The sequence below is a fragment of the Mastomys coucha genome, unplaced genomic scaffold, assembly GCF_008632895.1.
Source record: "Mastomys coucha isolate ucsf_1 unplaced genomic scaffold, UCSF_Mcou_1 pScaffold5, whole genome shotgun sequence".
Taxonomy (NCBI): Eukaryota; Metazoa; Chordata; class Mammalia; order Rodentia; family Muridae; genus Mastomys; species Mastomys coucha.
In genome coordinates, this window is record NW_022196911.1 from 112,996,597 (window position 1) to 113,018,418 (window position 21,822).

The following is a 21,822-nucleotide window of genomic DNA, read 5'->3' on the forward strand; positions in this document are numbered from 1 at the left end:
AAAAAAAAAAAAAAAGTTTGGATTCTAGGAGTAGAGAGATGGCTCAGCAGTTTCAGAGGCCATGAGTTTAATTCCTAGTCTCACATGGTGGCTCACAACCCTGTGTAACTCCATTGGGGGATCTGATATGTGCAGGTACCAGGCATGGAGACATACATGCAAGCATACATATACAAACAAGAGAATAGATAACATATATAAAACTATGCTGCCATAGTGGCACACACCCTGACTCCCAGGACTTGGGAAACAGAGGCACACATATTGTATTTCTTTGAGTTTGAAGCCAGCTTATTCTAGAGTTCCAAGCCTGCCAGAAGTCTACAAAGATGTTGGAAAAGTGATTAAGAAAAACACCTCCCCATGCATGAGGCACACCCAAGCATTCACACGCACACACATGTATACATATACACATCCACAAACACACACAAGAAGCCACAGAATCTCCCTACACTGGTCTTCTAAGGAACATGCACACTGGAGCCTGGGTCCCTGTCACTCTTTCAGATTCTCACAGCAGAGAACCATATGTTTATAGTGAACACTTGCTTGTTTGTTTTCAGATTTATTATTTATGTGAGGGGTACTCACAGAGACCAGACCATGGAATCAGATACCCCAATAGCTGGAGTCACAAGCTAAAGCCTACTTGTATCAAAGGTTTCTCTAAAAGTTAAACACACTTTGAGAGGTTTTATGGGTTTGATGGAGGCCACATCCCAGGCAGGATGATGAGAAGGCTGGGGTGGAGGGTGGTGGCAGAGGGACTCAGGGAATGCACATCATGCTGTGTTTGTGTCATCTCATCTCTGCTGTGGTCATCTGAACCATGACATAACTGCGCCCACTGTTCTGCTCTGTCCCCATCCCCCAACACACCAGCCTCTCCTGTGTGCCATGCAGGGAAGGCCTGTTAGTACCCAAAGCCTTCCATGCCTGGGTTTTCCTCTCCACCCACACTGCGAGGTCACTCAAAGCTTCACTGCTGTCTTAGGTTCTAACTGTAAAGGAGTTAGGCCTATGGTCAAAGAGCATCAGTGAAGTTAACCTGGGAATGCCCTTCCAGTCTATCAGAAGTCCAGTGCAGGCGCTCTGCCCTGGCTCCCAGAAGTTGCTGGTTCAGTCGGAGTCATTTTGTTCTAAAATCCAACACATTCAACATTCCACAAATGTGATGCCATGCCTGTGAAATGCCCTAAGACAGCTCATCTGCACTGCATGAGTTTCCTAGCTGTCTGCACACTCTCCAGATGGCTACTCATCCTCAGCAAGCCACTGTCGGGCCATCTACTAGCCCTCTACAGTGGCTCTTCTCTAGCTCCTGAGCCTGTCACCCACAGCAAGCATGCTGCAAAGTTTTCTAGAGACCAGCTGACTGAATGGCCTGGGGACACTGCCCAGCTTAGCCTCATGGCCGGTAAAATAGCAATGCCTTCCTCACTAGGCTCAGCCAAGAAGGCTGCAGAGAGTGAGCGTGGGACTGGAGAGGGGCTCTGTGGTCAAGAGCACTTGCCCAGTTTGATTCCCATATGGACGTGACAACCGTCTAACTCCCACTCCAGGGGATCTGACTTCAGAGCACCAGGCACACACATGGTGTACAGACATACAAGCAACCAAAACACTCATACACATAATAATAGTCAAACATGTCTTTGAGTGAACAGGTAGAAAACACTACCAGCCATGCCTAGAGCAGAACAGGTCCCAGGGAATAGCGATTGTCGCTGTCTGGTCAGAACCAGCATCTCTTAGCAACAATCGCCTTCCATATCACGTCTAGCTCAGCTCTCCCAGTCCCAGGCCTGAGACCTTTAGAAAGCCAAAACTTCCCTAACAAACTCCATCCAAGAAACTCCCTATGCCTCTCCAGTGCGCTTAGCTTTTCTAAGGTGGGTTTACTCGGACTCCGGCTGCAGGGAAGGGTGAGCGCACAGATTTCCTTCTCATCGCGCGCAGATCTGCACTGATGATGTCACTGCTCTTAGGGCTGATGGGATGTGCATCTGATACTCTTGTGTTCTAAAATTTATTTTAACATATTTTATGTCAAAGCATTAAGAGATGCAACCCGGTCTACAGAGATGGCTCAGCAGTTAAGAGCACTGACTACTCTTCCAGAGGTTCTGAGTTTAAATCCCAGCAACCACATGGTGGCTCACAACCACCCGTAATGAGATCTGACGCCCTCTTCTGGTGTGTCTGAAGACAGCTACAATGATTTACGCCAGAGGGAGCAGGGCAGGAGCGAGTGGTGCCAGAGTGAGCAGGGCTGGAGCAAGCGGGCTGGCAGAGGTCCGGAGTTCAATTCCCAGCAGCCACACACATGATGGCTCATGGCCGTCTGTACAGCTACAGTGTACTCATACACACATAAAATAAATAAAATAAATCTTTAAAAAAAAAAAAGATCTTTAAAAAAAAATACCATTGAGGTTCACAACAGCCTTTTTGTTAGGTTAGAAGAATTCTTTTTTTTCTTTTTTTCTTCTTCAAGACAAGGTATAGTAGCCCTGTATAGCCCTGGCTGTCCTGGAACTCACATAGACCAGGCTGGCCTCAAACTCAAAGATCTACCGGCTCTGCCTCCTGAGTGCTAGGACGACAGCACCTAGCTGCTTAAAAGAATTCTGATGCCCAAGTTTTGGTTTTTGTTTTTTGTTTGTGTGAGACAGGGTTTGTCTGTGAAGTCCAAGCTGGCCTGCCTCACACTCTCCATCCTTCTGCCTCAGCCTCCCAAATGCTTGAGGGCATGCGCCCTCATACTCAGCCCTCGGTTTGGAACAGCTAAAGTGAACCATTTCTCTAGCATGCTACCCGGTCCCTCTGCTCCAGTTGCCCTTCCAACTGCCACTGCTGTGCCATGCTCTTCTCTTTCAAAGGCTAACGTACTCTCCACGGTAGTTCTTCCTACCCCACGCTCCTGCACCACTGAATGTGAAATATGCCCTCCATGTGGGCTCAGGTTCTGCAGCCTTATATGCAGGTATGCACTCCCTCCCTTAGCAAACTCCCCTGAGCCAGTGTTATGTAGTGTCCCACACAAACTGTCTCGTGAGCAAGCAGGCAAGCACTCTTACTGGGACGCAGCCTGACCATTCATGTGGTATTCACTTGATTTTTTTTTTCCAAGACAGGGTTTCTCTGTATAGCCCTGGCTGTCCTGGAACTCACTCTGTAGACCAGGCTGTCCTCGGAACTCAGAAATCCACCTGCCTCTGCCTCCCAAGTGCTGGGATTAAAGGCATGCGCCACCACCGCCCAGCAGTTATATCCACTTTTAATATGGTTTTAAATTTCTCCCAAGTTACAAGTCTGCCATAATCACTGCAACTGCAGGCTTGCCAAGAGTGCCCATGCAGGCAGCACAATACCCAGAGCTTTCAACAAATGAGCCACACAAATCACCACGGAGGAAGCATGCTGTGACTCTGTCAAGAGCTTTTAGAACTTGAAGCTACAGGGACAATGCCCCCAGATGTGTTCAGTGTCACCCGAGCAGCACTGCTGAGAGGCCTAGAAGGTAACTCAGACCAACAGGTGACTTTTCCCCTGGATGTGGCATCCTCAGTTCTCTCCCAGCCTAGAAAGTACGCTCTGAAGCTAGCGCTGTCCTAGCTCCCTCCATTGTACTTTGCCTGAAAGCCTTGTGCTGGAAGCCGCCAGAATAGTAAACTGCAATATGGTGTCTCATGACTAATCTGCTCCTAGTATTAGGATATGCATGTGGGCTGCTCCTCGAGTAATTCTTCATAGTGCTTTCAAAGGAACCCAAGCTTGGGCAATAAACATGGTCAATCTGCCAACCACGAGTGGAGAAGGGCTGGCATGAGGGGCAGATAAGGAAGGGGCCCACATCTTCAGCACCATGAACCATCTGCAGATGGAGGGTGTGTGCAGGGACAGCTCAGTCACACACTGTTTAGTTTGTTGTGCAAGGCCCTGGGTCAATTCCCAGCACACATAGAGAGAAAGATGAACACTGAAGATCCCATCATGAGAAAGTTGAAGAAATAAACGCTGGTCATCAGGTTTCTTGTAAGAATCTGCATACACAGCTCTTTTGCTACCCTTGTTGCAGAATAAGGAATGCCAGTGAGCCACAGGGCATTGGAGGCACTTGTGAACTGGGGAAAAGCAGTCAAACTGGATGAAGACAACTGGGGAAAGGCTGGTCTGAGGGTGCAAGTCGCCACCTGCAAGACAACTTGAAGCTTTCTGGAATGGCCCCGAAGACAGGGTATCTAGGAAATGTCACTCTAGACCAGGGAAAGAACAAGTCGCGGCTGTGGGGAGGAACGGAGCAGAGCAGCCAGGCCTGGTGCTACAGGACGGTAATCCCAACAACTCCAGAAACCGAGTGAGTAAGCAAGAGGTGGATACTATAAAGAGCTCAAGGCCAGCCTGGGGTAAGACCTTGTCTCAGAATCAAAAGTAAAGAGGGTGTGTGTGAGATCATTCACCTACCATGTATGAGGCCATGGTTCAAACCAAATAATCAAGGAAGGGGGGAAGAAAAGGCAAGCACAGGAAACAGGTGGCTCAACAAGACACTGATGGCAAAGGGGTCAAAGTCCAAGGGGACCCTCATAACCGTGGCAACATTCTGTCAGAAGCTGCAAGCTTTAGCACTGAGAGTGCACTGCCACCATGTCTGCACCTAACTCAGAAGTGGCTCCCAAGGACTCACTTTCATATACACAGATGAAGCCAGATGGCAGAGTGACCAAAGCTGCTGATTCATGGTGGCTGGCAAGTAGTTATCAGTGGTCTAGTCCTTCAGCATACTGGACGACTGCAATGTTTTCATATTAAAAAGCTGGGGGCATGTTTTAATCCCACAAACTTGGGGAGGGGAGGGCAGTCACAGTACAAGACTTTACACCACAAAGTCTGAAGTGCTAGATGGCTTGATAGGATGTACAGCAGGCACCTAGGAAGGTGAATGCAGATGTGGTACTCATCTGGATGCAGGTACCAGATGCACTCAGAACCCAGGGAGGGAGAGCAAAGAGGAGACAGGAGCAGAGGGGAAGGAAGGAGAAGTTGAGCAAGGCTTCTGGGGAAGAAAATGAAAAGAAAAAAGAAAAAAAAAACAAGTCAGATATAATGGGAACCCAAACCCTTTAAGAAAAAGTCTCCAAGGGCATGGCTGGCGAGGCTGGAGACCGTCAGGGTGTAAAGGTGCTCCCTGCCAAGTCTGACTAAAGCCTCAGAGTGTGACTCCTGGGACCTGTAAGGTAGAACTCTCTCAGCTGTCCTCTGAACTCCAAAGGCGTTTCATGGCACACATGTGCCCACAAACATATGAACACAAAATAAATGTCAAAAATTAGACAGCTAAGTTGACTGCATTAAATAGCATTGAAGGCCCAATGACTAAGACAGTGAGCAAATGTGGTGACCAGGAATTCCCTAGTCACTTATGACCTCTGGGGAGCCATCGTATGCAGTGTGACAGGACAGATGGAAGGCCAAAGGTGAGGGGTCATGAGGAAATGGGAGGCAGATAACCAATTCCACCAGCATAGGACTGGGATGCCCCAGAGGCCAGGAGATGATGATGTCATCAACCTTCAGGGCCCTCCAAGTCCCTTAAGACTTTAAGCAGAAGCAGACAGATATAGGCCGCTTCTAGCACCACATACACCAAGCCCGATGCTCTAGGAGACACACAGTTGTGTGCCGGTAAACTTCCCTCCTGGCCTTCAGTGGCCCGCAAACGCACTAGGTGAGAAGGCCATCCAGGCTGTCTCAGCAATCCTGCACATTCCAGCTGAGGCTCTCACAAACGGCTCAGCAATAAGCCCGGCAGAAGACTGCCAGAGCCCAAGCTCTAGCTGCAGTATGCAAATGAAGGGCACTTTCTCTGAGGGAGCCTGCAGGAAATCTCTGTCGCTGCTAGCTGCTGTCTTCATCTTTCTGGGTGGGTTGGGTAGGGTTGACTGGCTCTCCCAACCTCCCAGCATGACTCAGTATCTTAATTTTTTTTTTTAAACCGTAGTCAGGCCATTCCTCAGATGTGGCTATGTTATCAGCTTGAGCCAAAAATGACACAGCAAGTGTTTCAGTCCCTTGACCCATCTGTGGAACAGCAAATGCTGCTGCTGCAGTCTTTAAAACAGGCAAACAAACTGACTTTGCCCAATCATATACATAACTAACAAGATCTAAGCCCCAAAGGGTAGCCATTCCACATTTAGTGCCCACTGGGTCCTCATAAGGAAGAGGCGGAGCGTTTGCCCACGGTAAGGGGCCAGACGGAAGACCAAAGGTAGGAGGTCTATTAAATCATGAAATCTTCCTTTGAATTATCCTCCCCTGGAAGAACACCACTGCTTATGTCTAGGACTCTGGGTAACCTGGACACACGTGACCAAGGCTTCATCCATTCTACACGGTCACCCTGAGTCGAAGGGCCAATAACCTTGGAACAGATAAATTCAGACAGCCATTAATGTGATTCCATTTTACTCTGATCTACAAAAAAAAAATTCCAGTAAGCACTTGGCTCTTCCCTGTGTAAGCACATATCAGGTGGTTCCTAATAGACCCTGGGGCAGGCTGAGCTGTCAGGTCCAGAGGGGTTCTGAAGGCACTACTGCTGAGCACGAGAAGGTTCCGGGGCTGCTGCAACACTGAAGTCTCTACCACTGCCTCCTACACACCCTGTGCCATTAGACAAAGCCTGAGGAAGGAGCTAGACAAAGTACCAAACTCCTATTGAGTAAGGACAGTGACAGTGCCCTAAGCTGGACCGCTCTTAAACCTTCCCAAGGGCTACTTCCTCACTTTAGACTGTCAGGCCCAATTAGCAGTCCCAAGAAACAGGCCAGTCACAGAGCAGGGTCTCCAAGCTCCCATGGACCTAACAGGAGCTCAGATCATGTTGCTCTGGGAGAAACCCACAATTGTCCTGACTCCCACGCTGAGGGGACCACCAGAGGCAGCTGACACAGTCATGTGTCCACAGTCATTCACATTACCCCTGATAATTGTACTTCCTTTAAAAAATGTGGGCCCCAAACAGGTTCCAGAGGGTTCCACGAGGTCCAATGTTGTGTAAAATAATAAAAGAGAAAGTTCTTGATTAAACAAAAATGAGAAAGGAAAAAGCAAGGGCACAATGAAGCAGGGAAGGCACGAAACACCTTGCATGTCCTGAAGAGAAAACAGACCTCAGGACGGCGGAGAGGAAGGAACTGAGGCAGAAATCAATCTTTCCCAGGAATCTTTCTTGGTCCTGATTCATGAGTCAGCATTCTCTGCAGCAGAGGGACAGCAGGTCAGGCCGGAGTCCCACTCCTGATGGTGTTCAGGGGATGCAGAAGCCCTCTTGCTTCTAGAGGTGGAAGGTGGCACTTGGTCGGTGTTGGATGGAGGCAGGCTAGTTCCAATTCATTCAACATTCTAGGGAATCAAACGTTCCCAGAAACACAGTGTGGTTTTGATGGTTCTGAGGATGACTGAGATGTTAGGGGAAGAACAGCATATGGCTGCCCCCTACCCACTTCACTTGGGCCACTCACTCCCCTACCCACTTCACTTGGGCCACTCACTCCCTATCCCGATAGGGCTTTTCATATTCAGCAAGTGGATGACAGTGCCAACTGCCTGTGGTCCCTGTATGTATAACAAGGATGGATGAATTCCGAACCTTTATAGTCTCAGGTAGAACAAATGACATTCCCTTCAGCCTGTTTTCAGGTTCCTCCACTTAGGCAGTGTGTTGCTAGGCAAGTCCCCTGGCCTGGCTGTTTCTCATTTTTCTCCTCTGAACCACAAGGTCAGTAACAGCATCTTAATCAGACAGTAGCCGTGAGCACAGAGTACAACACTAAGAGCCTGGGGCACAACAAACAGGATGGGTTGGAGCTGTGATCCTAAGACAAAGCATCATTCTGATCCTTGGATTCATCTATTACCTCTCTGGGAACTTCAAAAGAAGTCTTCCAGCCAAGTGTGGTGAAGTATACCTTTAATCATAGCATTTGGGGAGGCAGAGGAGGCCAGTCTGGTCTGCATGCTTACAGGGTAGCCAGTGCTAGAGTGACACTATCTCAAAAAATAGCATTGCTGCTGTTGCTGACAATGATGGCGATCTCCAGACTTGGGGAACTACATACTGTTAGCTGTGTACATATAGATTTGTTCTGCCTACTCCTGGAGGTGCTACATTAATTAGGCTTTACTAAATTTCTTACAAAGCCACAAAGTCATAAGCACTGCTGGAAAAGGTTCCAAGTCACACCTGGCACCACTCCTCCCACCCATGACATAGTCACATATGGCACCACTCCTCCCACCCATGACATAGTCACACCTGGCACCACAACTCCCACCCATGACATAGTCACACCTGGCACCACTCCTCCCACCCATGACATAGTCACACCTGGCACCACTCCTCCCACCCATGACATAGTCACACCTGGCACCACGACTCCCACCCGGGACATAGTCACACCTGGCACCACAACTCCCACCCATGACATAGTCACACCTGGCACCACGACTCCCACCCGGGACATAGTCACACCTGGCACCACGACTCCCACCCGGGACATAGTCACACCTGGCACCACTCCTCCCGCCTATGACATAGTCACACATGGCACCACTCCTCCCGCCCATGACATAGTCACACCTGGCACCACCCATGACACAGGAGTTAGGAATTCCCATGTCACCAAAACAAGCTTTCCAAGGTGCCTCTCTGCTGTGGCAGCACCATGTGAGAGAAAAGGACTATTCTGAGCATCAGGACCAAGAGGCCTTCCCAGGCACGAGCAGGACCTGCACTGCTGACCACCCCACTAGTGCAGGCTCACTCTAGGGGCTAGAGACACAGATCGAACCTGCCAGTGAAGAGAGCTGAGACAATGACTTAGCCAAGGTCAACCAGAGCAAGTGCCAGCCATGTGAGCACCCAAGGTTCTAACTTCCAATGGCAATACAAACACACATCCTTCATCTGGTCAACGTGTCCTTGAGTAAGGGAATTACCACACAGAGACACAATTGTAGCTTCAAGGCCAAGGAGTTAGAAGAGAGAAAATCAAGGGACAAAATAAAATCACAAGACAGCTGTTAAGAGTCTCCAAGCTGTGATTCTATCTGAATAAAATGCAATTTAGAACCACTTAGCCCTGCATCTTGCTTTAACCTTACATGATTCCTTCCTGCTACATCACTAAAAACAATGCCTTTTAATGGGCCCCCGCACCTGGACAAGTGAGACAAACTTGCTGGGCTATGATGCTATACCTAAATAGTTTTCCCCATGGAAATGCTGGCCTGAGTAGGAACCAAAAATAAACTGCTAAGCCAATTCCGGAGGGACCTGTCATCAGGGAGCTTCACACCCCCCACACCAGCCTCACAAAAGCAGTGTAATCGCAGGCAGCTTGAATTTAGAGACACGGTGTTGCAGCAACTTAAAAGATAGCACACAGAGGTGGGAAAGCAACAGTGGGGTGTAGTGGCCCACACCTGCCTGCATTCCCAGTTCTTGAAGTGGAGGCAGAAGGATCAGAAGTAAAGTTGTCCTCTGCGACAAGGTGAGTTTGAAGGCAGTATGGGTGACATGAGACTCTATTAAGGGAAGAAGGAAGGAAGGGAGGGAGGGAGGGAGGGAGGAGAGAAGAGAAACAAGTATTCCAGAAAGAATCTCGAGCTTTAACTGACTGACAGCAGCCTGGCTCTTCCTCCTAAGACTGCTCCATCCCAGCATGACAGGTGGAAATGAAGGGGCCCTCCCTCCCGGTCTAGCCAGGGCTCAGGGCAGCTAAGGGTGCTGCTGTTGGGTTTATCTCAGAACAGTACTCAATGGGTGAGCCAGCAGTGCTGGGAAAAGGGCAAGCTTTCACAGAGAAAGCTCAGCCAGGTGAGAAGCTCTGAGCCAAGGAATGGGCCACTGGGCGAAGTCAGAGCTGAGAGAGCGCGTGCGCCTGGAGGAGCTTCTGGCTAGTAAGTTCTTTTGCTGGCTTGGAGTTGGGGGGAAAGTGTCTTTTATTTATTTATTTATTTATTTATTTATTTATATTTATTTATTTATTTTTTAAAAACTGGGTCTGGTCGGGCAGTGGTGGTGTACACCTTTAATCCCAGCACTTGGGAGGCAGAGGCAGGCAGATTTCTGAGTTCAAAGCCAGCCTGGTCTACAGAGTGAACTCCAAGTCAGCCAGGGCTACAGAGAAACCCTGTCTCGAAACAAACAAACAAACAACAACAACAACAACAAAAACCCAAATAATCAAAAAACAAACAAAAACTTTTCTAAAAACTGCCACTATAGCTGGATGTGGTGGTATATGTCTTTAATTCTAGCACTCAGAAACACAGTCAGGCAGATCTCCAAGTCTTCGACCAGCTTGATGTTCCAGTGAGTCTCAAGAGAGAGAACCTTCACCTACAAACTGCCAGTAAGAGTCCTTCGACCTCATAACCAAATTCCTGATGAACAGGACTCAGGACACTTTGGTACCCTGTCATCCTGAGGTGGAGGAGGGCAGGACAAGCTCCCTAAACAGTGCTGCAAGGACCCAGGACCACCTCTGTCCTGTGCCCAAAGCCCGTGGTGACAGACACGTGCTACCGGTCAATGTAGAGCCTCCCCAAAACATGTACTTTAGTCCTTGGCAACAGATGCGGGTTTTGTGGCCTGCACTGGAGCCCCCAGCCCAGCCCTCCTTGGAATCCCTTACTGGAAGCTAGAAGAACTGCAACAGGAGAGGAAACCTGCCAGAGACAGAGGTAGGCTCCAATGAGATCGAGCTAGGTTTCCAGAGGTAATCTTTTCCTATGTAACTCCAAAATGGGCTTCTCACGGCAAATTATATTACATGTTGTTGGGGGAGGCAGAGGGATCATAGCCCAGAGCCATGAACAAAATTAACCTCCAACGTCAAGATGAACAGGAAATACAGTCAAAAGGAAATGGCAGTGTCCAGTGGCAGACCTAGGCTCAGCTCCCTCAGCCAGGGTGGGAGTCAAACTTCTGGAGTAGCTGGCTGACAGAATATATTTTCTTTTTTTCTTTTTCTTTTGGTTTTTAGAGACAGGGTTTCTCTGCGTAGCCCTGGTTGTCCTAGAATTCACTCTGTAGACCAGACTGGCCTCGAATTCAGAAATCCGCCCGCCTCTGCCTCCCTCCCAAGTGCTGGGGTTAAAGGTGTGTGCCACCACTGCCCGGCTCAGAATGTATTTTCTGAACCTTACAGAAAACTGCTGGCCCCACAATGCAGACACAGAATGAGAGCAATAACCCCTTTTCCCAGACACAATACTGATTTTTTTTTTTTTTTTTTTTTTTTTTTTTTGGTTTTTCGAGTCAGGGTTTCTCCGTGAAGCTCTGGCTGTCCTGGAACTGACTCTGTAGACCAGGCTGGCTTCAAACTCAGAAATCAGCCGGGCGGTGGTGGCGCACGCCTTTAATCCCAGCACTTGGGAGGCAGAGGCAGGCGGATTTCTGAGTTCGAGGCCAGCCTGGTCTCCAGAGTGAGTTCCAGGACAGCCAGGGCTATACAGAGAAACCCTGTCTCGAAAAAAAAACAAAAACAAAAAAAAAAAAAAAAAAAAAAAAAAAAAAAAAAAAAAAAAAAAAAAAAAAACAAACTCAGAAATCCACCTGCCTCTGCCTCCCAAGTGCTAGAATTAAAGGCATGCGCCACCACCGCCCGGCAGAACACTGGTTTTTAATAAGCATTCTGCTGCAAAATGAACATTTTCCAAACACTTTTGCAAATGAACTCTGTTTTCATAAGAATCAGAAGCTGTTGCCTGATTTACATGTTTCTGAGGAGAAGCTGAAACTGTGTGTGTGTGTGTTATGTGGATGTGGTACACAGTGGTTACTGACAGATGCTGGCATCAGCAATCACCCCTGCACAGCCACTACTCAGGAGTCAGGCTTTTTCCTACCTGGTCTCCTGCCATCCTCCATCTGCAGTGTCTCCCTTCTTAGTATGGCATGAAGCCATGTGCCTCTGCTGTCTTTTTTACCCAGTGTGAGAAACCTTTTTTGTTTGTTTTCTTTTTGAGATAGGATCTTATTATGTAACTCTGGTTGTCCACTATGTAGACCAGGCTGGCCTCAAATTCAAGAGATCCTCCTGCTTCGGCCTCCCTAAATGCTGGGATTAAAGGTGTGAGTCACCATACAGCCTTATATTCTTAACTTCTCAAGAGCCTCCTGCGATTGTTTTGGTGGCATGGCTTCTTTAATCCTCCATACGGTCTAGGCTGAGGTGAGAATCTCTTAATTTCCGGGCTAATCTGGACAACCTGGCAAGATTTACTCTCAAAATAAAGTAAAATGGTTCAGGATGTCGCTCTAAGTCAAAGTGCTGGTGGTCTAGCATCAAGTCCCTGGGTTGAACCCTCAGCACTCCCAACAGCCTTCCCCCCACAGCAGACCTCTCACTTTGCAGGCCTAAAAGGAGGCAGGCCTGAATCATGCTTAGAAATGTTTCCCGATGGGGAGGGGCAGGAGAGAGAGAGAGCTGTGAGGTAAAGATATGTGAGAGACAGATACAAAACACACATTCAGGAAAGCAAGCCTGCAAACCAATCTTGGTTCAGGTTTATGATGTCAGTCCTCGCCTGTAGAACTGCTCCATTCACAAACCTCTTCCCCAAACACTGGGAGAATGTGGTATTTGCCCCAGGTTTAAAAAAACAAAACCAAAAATACAAAAAGACGCGACAGCTTTTCCCATTGGTCCCTCTCTTCTATCCACGATCTCATAGGACACCCCACCCCAAGAAGTCCTAGACACCCAGTCGCAGCTGCCACCTTCTCCCTCAGTACTATTAATATCATGGCCGTGGACTGTTCATCATTTTCCTCACAAAGTTCTCCGTAGCAATTCAAAGGATGCAGCCGGGTTTAAAAAAAAAAAAAAAAAAGACGTGGTGCCACTGCCCCACCATGCATTCCGTCAGCCTCTGCTCAACTTCTTGGGTTTTCACCTCTATCTTTGTTTTGGAATACCCACAGCCAAGCCCTGCCCGGCACGGCCTTCCCTCCGGGAAGCACAATGCTGCACCGACCTCCTTTAGCGGCGGGGGCTGTAAGCGAAAACACCGCACTACGGGAACGCCGAACGCGCCTCAGCGCCCGAGGAGGTCCCCACGGGCATCCGTGTGCGTCCATCACCCCGAGGCCAACCGCACAGCCGAGCATCGCCGGCAAGGCCCCTCCCCTCGCCCCGAGCAGCCCCGCCGGCGTGCGCGCCCAGGCCGGTGTGATGACGGTGCACCCGGCGCCGAGGCGGCGTCCCCGTGCCCCCCCACCCCGAGCCCTGCAGACCGCCCCAGCCCGGCACGGCCCGCCTCACCTTGGTCTCCTTCACGTGCTGCTTGACGCCCTCCGGGTACCACTGGACGCGCACGTAGCCGCGCCGCAGCGGGCTGGCCCGGCCCTCCTCGTGGCCCGCGCCCCCGGCCTCGGAGCAGCCCGAGCTGCCGCGGCCGTCCTCGTCGCCCTCCGAGTCCGAGTCCTCGCCGTGGATGAGGCGTACCAGCCCGAAGTGCACCGAGCCGCGGTAACGGCCCGACACCAGGTCGTGGGAGAACAGCAGGCGCTGCGAACCCGCTTCGGGGCCGGAGTCGGAGGACGGCCCTGAGGCCGAGTCCGCGGCGGGCGCGGGCGGCGGGGCGGCGGCGGGGGCTGCGGCCGGGGTCGGGGCGGCGGCGGCCTGGGCCTGGGCGGGAGCGGGTGCGGGCGCTGCGGGATCCGCCATAACTGCTCTGCGCGAGTCTCGGGCGGCGGCGGCAGCGACAGCGGCGGCGGTAGCGGCGGCGGCAGCCTAAGGCGCGGGGAGGCGGGGCCGGCGGCGCGGGGCGGGGCCGAACGCGATGACGTAGGCCTGCGTGCTGCCGTCGTTAGGGCGCCGGGATGCTGTTGCTAGGAGCCGCCGCCCGGTCGCTAGGGGACGCTGAAGATGCTTGGGGCGGGGGCGGAAGGACTGGCGCGGGGCGTGGCGGGGCCAGGGGAACGCAGATGCAGGATCAGGAAGGGCTGAGGTCTACAGGAGTTGGGGGGGGGGGGCTGCATGCAAGGCAGACTATGGCCACACCTTTAACCCCAGCATTCAGGAAACAGAGGCAGGTGAGTTTCTGAGTTCGAGGCCAGCCTGGTCTACAGAGTGAGTTCCAGGACAGCCAGGGCTACACAGAGAAACCCTGTCTCGAAAAACAAAAAAAAAAAAAAAAGGTGTGTGTCCTCACTCCTAGTCAATCAAGTTTAGCCAGTGCCCTTGGCATCCCAGTCAAGTTGTAGCCCTGCAGAGTGGCAGCATCTTTGTCTTCTAGGTGCCCACATGTGCCCGTACTCATGTACACAGATATAATCACAATAGTTTCTTTTAAAGTTGTTGTCAGTTGGGTGTGGTGGTGCATGCCTTGAACACGTGCCTAGAGGACAGTCTAGTTGGTCACATAAAACAAATACTCATTAAGTAGCTGACAAGGCAACTCTGAGGCAGCTTGCAAGCAAGGCTGGAATAGATAGGTATAGAGTATGTAGAGTCCCAAGCAGGACTCGGAAGGTCATGACCCCTTAGGAACCGGTCTAGAGGTTGTGATGAGAGCCCAGAGCCACATGAGAAAGGGCAGCAAGCCAGAAGCACTGGTGGTTCGCCTTCAACAAAGCCATTTTGGTGAATCAAGATCTCAGTGAGGCCTTCTGTACACAGCAAGAGGGGGGAGTTAGGAATGATTAAAAGTAAGAAGCAGGCGGATCTATGTGGGTTCAAGGCCAGCCAGTCTATGTAGTAAGTTCCAGGATAGCCAGGCCTAAATAGTAAAATCCTGTCTTCAAAAATAAACAATAAGGGCTGCAGAGATGGCTCAGCAGTTAAGAGCACTGACTGCTCTTCTGAAGGTCCTGAGTTCAAATCCCAGCAACCTCATGTTGGCTCACAACCATCCGCAACGAGATCTGACGCCCTCTTCTGGAGTGTCTGAACACAACTACAGTGTACTTACATATAATAAAGAAATAAAATCTTTTTTTTTTTTTTGAGACAGGGTTTCTCTGTGTAGCCCTAACTGTTCTGGAACTCACCAGTTTATTGTTTGTTTGTTTGTTTTTTGTTTTTCGAGACAGGGTTTCTCTCTGTAGCCCCGGCTGTCCTGGTACTCACTCTGTAGACCAGGCTGGCCTCGAACTCAGAAATCCACCTGCCTCTGCCTCCCAAGTGCTGGGATTAAAGGCGTGTGCCACCACTGCCCGGCTTTTTGGTTTGTTTTTTTTTAAGATTTTATTTATTTATTTTATGTGTATGAGTTCACTGCAGCTGTACAGATGGCTGTGAGCCATCATGTGTGTGGCTGCTGGGAGTTGAACCAGCCTCGCTCGCTCTGGCCCACCTGCTCCAGCATAATTCACTTGTAGCTATCTTCAGACACACCAGAAGAGGGCGTCAGATCTCATTACGGATGGTTGTGAGCCACCATGTGGTTGCTGGGATTTGAACTCAGGACCTTCGGAAGGACAGTCAGTGCTCTTACCCACTGAGCCATCTCACAAGCCCGCCAGCCTTTTTTTTTAATTTAAAATTTTATTACATTTGTTCTTTATTTGATGTGTACATGTTGAGGGGGCACACGCATGGGAGAGAAAGAGAGAGAGATTTGGGGGTCAGGTGCACGCCATAGCATTCCTGTAGGAGTCAGAGCACAGTTTGAGAGAGTGAACCAGCTCTGGTTAACTTCTTCTCACCCCAATTTTCTTGCAGGTAAGATAGCAACACCTGCATCATTGCAGTGCTGAGGTTGAAGGATGTAGAGCAGGGCCCAGCAGATAGCTCTCTCAGTAACATTTAGTCATTACTGTAATGCTGCAGAACCCCCTGCCTAGACTAAAGTACAGACTGGAAGAACTGTTATTCAGCTACCCTATGGTCAGCTCCTTATTGCCATTAAAACATAAATAGTAATTCTATTAACTTGGTGTGTCACCTTGATAAGGGCCTAAAGATTTAGACACATTCTCAGACAAAGGGTTTCTAATGGGTTGTTTAAAGGAAATTAACAATACTCAAGATCTGCCCCTAACCTTTCCCAATCAAAGGCATTTTTCACACATTTCTCTAACGCCATCATCCATGGCGATTAGTCAGGTGGTTGGTTATTACTGTTATCAGGCTCTTCAAAAGGGAAAAGAGGCAGAACCCTGCATGTTGGGTAATTTTGGGGATACTGGAGGTATAGAACTACACACAGGGAAAAATGAACATGTACAGGGGCTGAAGAGGTGGTTCAGCTGTTGAGAGCACTGGCTGCTCTCAACAGAAAACCCAGGTTCAATTCTCAGCAACTAGTTGGGAGTTCACAACTCCAGTTCTAGGGGATCTGATGACATCTTCTGGCCTTCTCCAGCACTGCATACTTGTAGTACATAGACATACACACAGACAAATCACGCATACACCTGCAATTAATTAAAAGTTACACCTAGCATGGTGGAAAATACCCTTAATCCTGGCACTCAGGAGCTGAGCCAAGGCAGAGCTCTGTGAGTTTGACACCAGCCTGGCCTACAAATTAAGTTCCAGACCCTGTCTCAAAAACAAATGAAAATAAATTTACAAAAATTAAAAAAGAACTTGAATAGAGCGAGGTACAAAAGATGCCCTGGAACAAATAATTAAGTACAATTGGTATAATTTGGTCTCAGGCAGGTTGTCCATGGACCCAAAATTTGAAAATTCAAGTATTACACACACATACACACACACTCACACACATAGACACACACCACACACCCACCCACCCACACACACACACACACACACACACACACACACACCTGTGGCTAAAAGCTAAAGGAAAGGTAGAATATGATTTAGAGGCCAGGTTGACTCTCAAATCAGGGCTTTTTCTTCAAGGTAGCATGGTCATAAGTTAATGTTAGCTGTGTGTGGTGGTGCACACAACTTTAACCCCAAGCATTCACAAGCCAGAGACAAGAGGATCTCTGAGTTTGAGACCAACCTGGTCTACACAGTGACTTTTGGGAGAGCCTGGACTACAAAGAGAGATGCTGTCTCAAAACAAACAAACAAAAAAAACACAAGCAAAGAGAAAGTTAATACTATTTAAGAGCTGGGGATGAGGGCTCAAGAGATGGCTCAGTGGTTAAGAGACCGACTGCTCTTCTGAAGGTCCTGAGTTCAATTCCCAGCAACCACATGATGGCTCACAACCATCTAGAATGAGATCTGATGCCCTCTTCTGGTGTGTCTGAGGACAGCTCCAGTGTACTTACAATAATAATAAATAAATATTTTTTTTAAAAAAAGAGCTAGGGATGAAGCTTGGATGGCAGAGGGCTTGCCTAGCATGCAGAAAGGCCTGGGCTCCATCGTCACTGAATTCTCACAGCTGTAACAGAAACCTCTTAAGTACCATTTCTGGAGACTGGGTAAGCACAGTGGCCCAGAACAGCCCCGTGTCTCCGCACACTCCCATAGCCTCACCTAACATTTACTCGACATACATGTTTGAGCTGCCATTGTGTCTTCGCACACTCCCATAGCCTCACCTGACATTTACTTGACATATATGTTTGAGCTGGCATTGTGCCAGGCTCTTTCACGTATCATCACAGGCATGCACAGGCATTGGAAACCTGCCAGGTACCCTGTGCATAACCTTACAGGTAACATGGGACCCCAGGTACCCACTGCCTAAGGTTGCAGGCAGCATCTCGAGGCTCCGCTGATCTGTCAGACCTCCCTCTGAGCAGCTCCTGATAACAGGACATTATCCACTTGTCCTTTTATCCTAAGAAGTAGAAGTGGGGTGGGGGTGGGGTGAGGAAGAAGGCTAGTGACATAGAGCAAGGCAGGGCCAAGGCTTCATTCTAATGTTGCAAATCCAAGTGAGAGCACTGGAGAAATGGCTTAGCCGGTAAGACACCAGCCAAACAAGTGTGAGAAGCAGAGTTGGGATCCCCAGCACTATTGGCAATGCTGGGCGGGAGTAGTGACCTACCTGTAATGCCAATGCTCAGGAGGAGGAGAGAGGGGAGAGCCAGAGCAAGCTGGTTGCTAGACTAGCTAAATCAGTGTACCCTGAGGAGGGAACCTCAGTTAAGAAAATGCCTCCAGGGGCTGGCGAGATGGCTCATCGGTTAAGAGCACTCTTCCGAAGGTCCTGAGTTCAAATTCCAGCAACCACATGGTGGCTCACAACCATCTGTAATGGGATCTGATGCCCTCTTTTGGAGTGTCTGAAGACAGCTACACTGTACTTATATAAAACAATAAATAAAGAAATCTTTAAGAGAGAGAGAGAGAGAGAGAGAGAGAGAGAGAGAGAGAGAGAGAGAGAATGCCTCCATACTATTGGGCTGCAGGAAAGCCTGTGGGGCATTTTCTTAATTAGTGATTGTTGGGGAAAGGCCCAGCCTGTTGTAGGTGGTGCCACCCCTGGCCTGGCGGTCATGGGTTCTATAAGAAGGCTGCTGACTGGGCACGCCATGAGGAGCAAGCCAGTAAGCAGCACCCCTTCTCAGCCTCTGCATCAGCTCCTGCCTCCAGGTTCCTGCCCTGTTTGAGTTCCTGTCCTGACTTCCTTTGATGACTTCCATTCGCTGAGGAAGCATAAGCCAAATAAGCCCTTCCCTCCCCAAGTTGCTTTGGTCATGGTGTTTCACCACAGCAAGGGTCAAACTAGGACACCCCACTTCAATACATCAAGGTGGGGACAAGGCAGGAAGATCCTTGACATCTACTCTGGCCTAAGCAAGCAGGTGCACACTCACCCACACACACACACGAGCATGCACTCACACCGATGCACACCACACTGCACACAGAACCTAAGTGAGTTTTGTGATTCACTCCCACATATGCCTGAGTTTGTTGCTTTGTTATGAAAAAGCAGTGTCCTCCCTTCCTAATGGTTGGGTAGACAGGCACTCCAGGAAGATATGCCCCATTTAGTCCATGGCTTCCAGTAATAATGGCTAATAATAGCTTCACTCATTGAGGTGTAACTTCATGCCCAGTTCTGTACTCAGAGCTTTGCATAGATTATCTAGAACCTGTCTGGACTGGGACATGTCTTACTTGTGTGTTTAACCCTGGTGTCTAGTGTAGGTCCTGGCAACAGCACCAGGGTTTCCTCATGTGTCACATGGGTGGAGACAAAAGGTCTGACATCCCTGAACCTCCCTTCGATGAGTTTACTATGCCCCCAATGCACTCTAGGCTTTGAAGCCAGCAAGGTGAAGAGCCCTGGTTCCACCCAGTTTGAGAGCAGAGCCACTGTTGAGACGGAGCCCAGATGAGCTGCCTTTGATGCCCAGCAGGGGGCGCTCTAAAGAGCACACCCCCACTACATCTGCAGAGTCTGCATCCTAGCTCAGGGCCATTCCTCTAGAAACTGGCCTTTAGCAAAAATGTGAGGAAAATAAGGCCAATGGCATAGTGCAGGATGTGCAAGACCGATGCGTAAAGTAGAGCAGGTGTGGGCCCTGTCTGGAAGTGTTGCTGGCCCAGGGACCTGTGTCCTGCCTCAGATGCCCGCAGAGGTTGCAGCATTGGGCACTCCATTTGCTGCAGGCCTCAGGCCTGGAGACAAGGTGGGACTGTATGATTATCCTCCAGTCCCAGCCATGTTAGTGAGCCAGCATGGCTTTAGCCAACGGTGTCTCCCCACCACCTCTGCCTGCAACACAGGTCTGTCTGTACCTGACCTCAATACCACCCTCTTCTCTGGGAAACAGTCTTTTTTATTTTTCGGAGCAAAAGAGAGGACATTTGCATGCATGTGTGCATGTGTTGTTGCTGAGAGTCATTCCATTCTGCATCCATCTTCTACATGATTCATTGAGCTAGGGTCTCTCAATCAAACCCAGAGCTTGCCAATATGGCCAGTTTTGCCAGGCAGCTTGCTCTGAAATCTGTTGTCTCTGCCTTGTGCAGTTAGAATTACAGGGGGCTGCTGTGCACAGGTAGCATTTACCTGGGGCTCAGGGGGTGAACTTCAGTCCTCGTGCTTGGGTGCCAAGCTCTTTTAAGCAGAGTTACCACCGCAGTCCACTGTTTAAGGTCATCAGTGCCTAGCTGAGTGGTGCCGCTGGAGACTGAAGCAGGAGAGTCACAGTAAGTTTGAGCTCAGCCTGGGCTACAGTGAGAGTCTAGGTTCTAGGTCAGCCTGGGCTACAGTGAGAGTCTAGGTTCTAGGTCAGCCTGGGCTACAGTGTATGAGTCTACTTTGAACACATACACACACACACACACACACACACACACACACACACGCACGCACGCACGCACACACGGAGCTGGGGGGTGGGCATCAGGAGTGACCTTGCTAGCAGATTCTGTTCCTCATTCTCGGTGGCCCCTTGGGTTATGGAACATGTCCTGATTGTCCCCACCTCATGACCTCGCTATTCTTCCTATCAATGGCTCTCTTGCAAACAGTGCAGGCCCCAAAGCCTGGCTGTCAGCGTAGCGAGCATGCCCTCCCCACTGTGCGTCTACCCTTTCACTTAGGCATATTTCAAGGTTCATCTGAACTTACGCCTGGATTCCTCCTGATGGCTGAGGAGCACCCCATCACAAGTATGCACTGTGGGCTCTTGCCCCCTTTTGCCTCAAGAGTCGAAAGTGAAACGAAACTGCCCTCAGATCCAGGACTACAGATGCCTCCTGTAGAGAGAATGCCTGACTACCTCAGATCAAAGTCTTTGAAGTACCTTTTCCTCCTGTCTCGTGTAGATGTTAAATGGCTTGGTATCGGGTTGCCTTTGGTTTCGATATTGCCTCTGATTATTTAAACTGAGTGTTCCAGTAAATACACTCACCTCTCTTGATACAGCTACCTGGCATCCGTGTCCTTGCTTTCTCTCTTACCCGCTTGTGTTTTCAGGTATTCAATTATTCTCCGTCCGAGAGGACCCAACAGTAGTGAGGGTCCGCCAGCCAGTCTTACTACATGCACAGTCTGTTTATCCACACATCCCTGCAAGGGGACATTAACTTTCTTATATAAACAAACAAACTTTATTACTTGTGGCAATTTTCAGGTAGGTGACAGCAAACTTGAGTAGAAAGCACTCAGACCCCAGACCCCAGGATCTCCTTCAGGACACCACCCCCCACCAGAGTGGCCCATGTGTTATAATCCTCAGACAGGAACACGCCATCCTACAGAGCCATATTAGCATTCACTCTTCTTGTTACACCTCCTATGGGTCTGGACACATACAAAAAGGAATTATGGTATTACATGAGTAGTCTCCTGGCCCAAGATATCCTCTGTACTCTGAAGTATCAACTTTTAAAGGACAGACAGGAGAGGAATCTGGACTGGGAATATAGCTCAGTGGTTAGCAAACACTTCTTACTGACCAGGCTTGAGGTCTTTGGTTTCAGTTCCCAGCAGGGGGTGGGGAGCAGGGGAAGGAAGGAAGAAAAGACAGAAGGGAGGGGAAAAGGAAGGGAAGAAGGGAGGGAGGAAGGGAGGGAGGGAGGAAGGGAAGAAGGGAGAAAGGAGAGAAGGAGGAAGGGAGGGAGGAAGGAAGGGAAGGAGGAAGGGAGGGAGGAAGGAAGCAAGAAGGAAGGAGGGAAGGAGGAAGGAAGGAGGGAGGAAGGAAGAAAGAAGGAAGGAGGGAGGGAGGAAGGAAGGGAAGGGAAGAAGGAGGAAGGAGGAAGGAAGGAAGGAGGAAGGAAGGAAAGGAAGGAAGGAAGAAGGGAGAGAGGAAGGAAGAAGGAAGGAGGGAAGAAGGAAGGAAGGAGGGAGGAAGGAAGGAAGAAGGAAGGAAGAAGGAGGAAGGGAGGGGAGGAAGGAAGGAAA

The 21,822-nt window shown here is 49.6% G+C and overlaps 1 protein-coding gene and 1 long non-coding RNA gene across 4 annotated transcripts in view; one reads left to right on the forward strand and one right to left on the reverse strand.

Moving 5' to 3' along the window:
- Ube2o (ubiquitin conjugating enzyme E2 O) overlaps positions 1-13,848 on the reverse strand; it is a 49,569-nt gene extending 35,721 nt beyond the window's left edge. For 2 of the 3 annotated variants that reach the window (XM_031351194.1, XM_031351193.1), the window contains exon 1: positions 13,344-13,848. In XM_031351194.1, the coding sequence (XP_031207054.1) occupies positions 13,344-13,748 (405 nt within the window). In that variant the 5' untranslated portion in view covers positions 13,749-13,848. Of the gene's footprint in view, positions 1-13,056; positions 13,278-13,343 lie in introns of those variants that run through there. The other variant, XM_031351195.1, reaches the window with a different exon arrangement.
- Positions 13,332-20,847, forward strand: LOC116077007. The gene is made up of 2 exons (XR_004113158.1): positions 13,332-13,550; positions 20,520-20,847. It is a non-coding gene; the product is annotated as an uncharacterized LOC116077007 (long non-coding RNA).
- Positions 20,848-21,822: the final 975 nt, after the last annotated feature.